The following is a 4,754-nucleotide window of genomic DNA, read 5'->3' as shown; positions in this document are numbered from 1 at the left end:
GGGTCTCTATGGGTCTCTATGGGGCTCTATGGGTCTCTGTGGGTCTCTATGCATCTCTACGGGGCTCTATGGGTCTCTATGGGTCTCTATGGGGCTCCATGGGTCTCCGTGGGTCTCTATGGGTCTCTATGGGTCTCTGTAGAGCTCTATGGGTCCCTATGGGGCTCTATGGGGTCTGTATGGGCCTCTATGGGTCTCTATGCATCTCTATGGGGCTCTATGGGCCTCTATGGGTCTCTATGGGTCTCTGTGGGGCTCTATGGGTCTCTATGGGTCTCTATGCATCTCTATGGGGCTCTATGGGTCTCTATGGGGCTCTATGGGTCTCTGTGGGCCTCTATGGGTCTCTATGGGTCTCTATGCATCTCTATGGGACTCTATGGGTCTCTATGTGGTCTCTATGGTCTCTATGGGGCTCTATGAGGCTCTATGGGATCTCTATGGGGTCTATGGGTCCCTATGGGGTCTCTATGGGGCTCTGTGGGGTCTCTATGGGGTTCTATAGGGCTCTATGTGTCTCTATGTGTCTCTATGAGGTTTCTATGCGGTCTTTATGGACCTCTATGGGTCTCTATGGGGTCTCTATGAGGTCTTTAGGGGGCTCTATGGATCCCTATGGGGTCTCTGTGGGGCTCTATGGGTCTCTATTGCTCTATGGGTCTCTATGGGATTCTATGGGTCTCTGTGGGTCTCTATGGGTCTCCATGGGTCTCTGTGGGGCTCTATGGGTCTCCATGGGTCTCTATGGGGCTCTATGGATCCCTATGGGGTCTCTGTGGGGCTCTATGGGGCTCTCTGGGCTGATTAATGCCGGCGCTAATTAGCTGCTAATTACAGACGAAGGAGGCGATGGCGCTGCTGGCGCTGCTGGGGCGCAGCCTGGCTTTGGGGGCGGAGCTTCGTCTGTGTGGGCGTGGCCAACCCAAAGCCCCGCCCATTCCAGCCCTCGGACCAATGGGGCTCCTGGGGGCGGTGCGAGCCCTGCGGCAGGAAATGGAGGTGGGGGGCGGGGCCGGAAGGGGCGGGGCTTTATGGAGAGGGCGTGGTTAAAAAGTAGAGGGCAGGGTTAATGGTATGAAGGGGCGGGTCTAAAAGGGTGGGTGTGGCCTTAGCGGAGTGGGCGGGGCTTAATGACTCGAGGTGTGCGAAAGGGGCGTGGCTTAAAGAGAAGGCGGGGCTATGGAAGGAGGGGGCTTAAAAGAAGTGGGCGGGGTTACGGGATAAGAGGGCGGGGCTTCAATTAAAGGCCGAGGTGGAATTGAAGAATGGGCGTGGCTTAATGTAAGTGGGAGGGGCTACGTTGCAGAGGGGGCGTGGCTTAAATGCCGGGCTGGGATATGATAAAATGGGGGCGGGGCTTTAATGGAAGAGGAGGCGGGGTTACGGCATGAGGAGGCGTGGCTTAAAGGTTGGGTATTGACAGAAGGCGTGGCTTAATGGAAGTGGGCGGGGCTATGGAGCTCAAGCGGGCGTGGCTTAAATGCTGGGCTAAGTATGGAATGGTGGGGGCGGGGCTTTAATGCAACAGTGGGCGGGGCTAAGGAGGAAAGGGGCGGGGCTTAGCCGCTTTTAGGGCGGTGTTAAGGGGGTGGGCGTGGCTTAAAGGGAGGTCGGAGCTAAGTCAAACCCGGGCTCAATGTGAGCGAATGGGTCAGAAAGGGGCGTGGTTTATTCGGTGGCTAGACCGGGAGGGGGCGTGGCTTGCCGCAGGAGTGGGCGGGGTTAATGAGTAAAGGGGGCGTGGCTCGCGTTTGGCCCCGCCCCCTCCCATTGCAGGCCATGGAGGAGGGCGGCGACGTCAGCGATGTCATCTGGGAGCTGGTGGAGAGCGGGGCCGAGGTGGGGGGGCGGAGTCACGTGACCTCCCTGATCATGTGATCGTCCGCCCCCCGCCCAAGATGGCTGTCGACCCATTGATCCCAATGACCCCAATGGCCCCACTGACCCCAAAACCACATTGACCCCATTGATTCCAATGACCCCATTGATCCCATTGACCCCAAACCCCATTGACCCCAATGACCCCAATGTCCCCACTGACCCCAAAACCCCAAAAACCCCATTGATCCCATTATGAGCGAATGACCCCATTGACCCCAAAACCCCATTGACCCCATTGTCCCCATTGACTCCAAAACCCCGTTGACCCCATTGATCCCATTGTCCCCATTGACCCCAATGTCCTCACTGACCCCAAAACCCCAATGACCCCATTATGATTGAAACTCCACTGATCCCATTGTCCCCAATGTCCCCATTGACCCCATAACCCCAAAACCCCATTGCTCCCATTGATCCCATTGTCCCCATTGACCCCAAAACCCCAGTGACCCCATTGTCCCCATTGTCCTCACTGACCCCATAACCCCCAAACCCCAAAACCCTTTTGACCACGTCTTCCCTGACCCCATTGACCCCATAACCCCAAAACCCCATTGACCCCATTATGAATGAAACCCCATTGATCCCATTGACCCCAATATCCCCATTGACCCCAAAACCCCATTGACCCCATTGTCCCCACTGACCCCAAAATCCCAAAACCCTTTTGACCCCAATGTCCTCCTTGACCCCAGTGACCCCATTAATCCATTCACCCCATAACACCAAAACCCCATCAACCCCATTATGGGCGAATGACTCCATAGACCCCATTGTCTCCACTGACCCCATAACCCCATTGACCCCAAAACCCCCTTGCCCCAATTGTCCCCATTGTCCCCATTGTCCCCATCGACCCCAATGTCCCCATTGACCCCATAACCCCCAAACCCCACTGACCCCATTGACCCCATTCTTTCCATTGACACCAATCACTGCGTTGACCCCAATGATCCCATTGGCCCCATTGATCCTATTCACCCCCCTGACCCCATTGACCCCATTGTCCCCACTGACCTCTTTGTCCCCATTGTCCTCATTGCCCCTATTGACCTCAAAGCCCCCATTGACCCCAATGCCCCCATTGACCCCATTGACCCCAATGCCCCCACTGATCCCATTGACCCCATTGACCCCAATGACCCCAATAACCCTGTTTACTCCTGTCTCCCCATTGCCCTCATTGACCCCATTGACCCCAATGCCCCCATTGACCCCAAATCCCCATTGACCCCAATGCCCCCATTGTCCCCATTGACCCCATTGACCCCAATGACTCCATCGACCCCAATAACCCCAGTTATGTCACCCAGTCCCAATGGTCCCCATTGACCCCAGTGACCCCTTTGTCCCCACTGACCCCATTGGCCCCAATGACCCCAATGTCCCCGTTGACCCCATTGATCCCATAATCCTATTAAACCCACTGACCCCAATGACCCCACTGACCCCATTGACTCCTTTCTCCCCATTGTCCTCATTGCCCCCATTGACCCCAAAGCCCCCACTGTCCCCATTTTCACCACTGCCCCCACTGACCCCATTGACCCCACTGACCCCAATGACTTCATCAGTGTCCCCTCAATGTCCCCATTGACCCCATTGACCACAAAGCCCTGAATGCCCCCACTGACCCCAATGTCCCCATTGACCCCAGTGGCCCCACGGACCCCAATGTCCCCATTGACCCCATTGACCCCATTGACCCCACTGACCCCACTGACCCCATTGACCCCCCTGACCCCACGCCGCCCCCAGGTCTCGGTGCTGCTGCTGCTCTGCCCCACGCTGCCGCCCCCCGACGTTTTGGAGCCGCTCCGCTTCCTGCGCAGCCGTCGGACCCACAGCATCAACCTCGTCGTTGTCACCGCCCGACCCACAGCGTGAGCCCCACTGTGCCCCATAGCGCCCCATAGCGCCCCATGCAAACCCCGAGGAGCCCCACAGAGCCCCATACAGACCCATGGAGATCCCATAGAGACCCCATAGAGACCCATTGAGATCCATAGAGCCCCATAGAGCCTCATAGAGACCCATAGAGATCCATAGAGCCCCATGGAGCCCCATACAGACCCATAGAGCCCCATGGAGCCCCATCACCCCACAGAACCCTGTAAAACCCCATAGAGAACCCAAGAGCCCTATAATACCCCAGAGATCCCATAGAGCCACACAGACCCCGCAGAGACCCACAGAATCCTGTACTGCCCCACAGACCTCATAGAGACCCACAGTGCCCATAGAGCCCCACGGACCCCATAGAGCCCCACAAAGCCCTACAGTGCCCCACACACCCCACAGAGAACCTATAGAGCCTCATAGAGACCCATGGAGCCCCATAGAGACCCATAGAGCCCCATACAGACCCATGGAGCCCCATAAAATCCCATAGAGACCCCAAGAGCCCTATAATACCCCACAGATCCCGTAGAGCCACACAGACCCCACAGAGACCCATAGAACCCTACAGTGCCCAACAGACCCTGCAGAGGCCATATAGAGCCCCATAGAGACCCCTATAATGCCTCACAGACCTCATAGATCCCCATAGATCCCCATAGAGACCCCATAGATCCCCATAGAGACCCCATAGAGACCCATAGACACCCCATAAAGACCCCATAGAGACCCATAGAGACCCATAGAAACCCCATCGAGCCGCATTAAGAGAAAATAGAGCCCTACAGAGCCCCATAGATCCCACCCACAACCCTAAGCCAGGCCCACAACCCTAAGCCCCGCCCCCCACGTTAAGCTCCGCCTCCTCCCAATTCCCAGCATGCCCTGGGAGCCGCGCAGCGACAACTTCCTATTGGCCGGCTTCAACGAAGCAGTGCTCAGGTGGGCGGGGCTAAAAAATAAAAAAGGAGGGG

At 56.9% G+C, this 4,754-nt stretch overlaps 1 protein-coding gene across 1 annotated transcript; it reads left to right on the top strand.

Moving 5' to 3' along the window:
• Positions 1–18: 18 nt before the first annotated feature.
• On the top strand, positions 19–804 carry LOC122157357 (nuclear pore complex protein DDB_G0274915-like; the record flags this gene model as incomplete). Its single annotated transcript, XM_042812961.1, is given in 3 exon segments — positions 19–412; positions 415–647; positions 649–804. Coding segments are annotated over 3 exon segments (783 nt in total), but the record flags the coding sequence as incomplete, so codon positions are not given.
• Positions 805–4,754: the final 3,950 nt, after the last annotated feature.

The sequence above is a fragment of the Centrocercus urophasianus genome, unplaced genomic scaffold, assembly GCF_019232065.1.
Source record: "Centrocercus urophasianus isolate 14NV4802_14NV808 unplaced genomic scaffold, USGS_Curo_1.0 seq_1317, whole genome shotgun sequence".
In the NCBI taxonomy this organism is placed as follows: Eukaryota; Metazoa; Chordata; class Aves; order Galliformes; family Phasianidae; genus Centrocercus; species Centrocercus urophasianus.
This window is presented reverse-complemented; position numbering and strand designations above follow the sequence as displayed.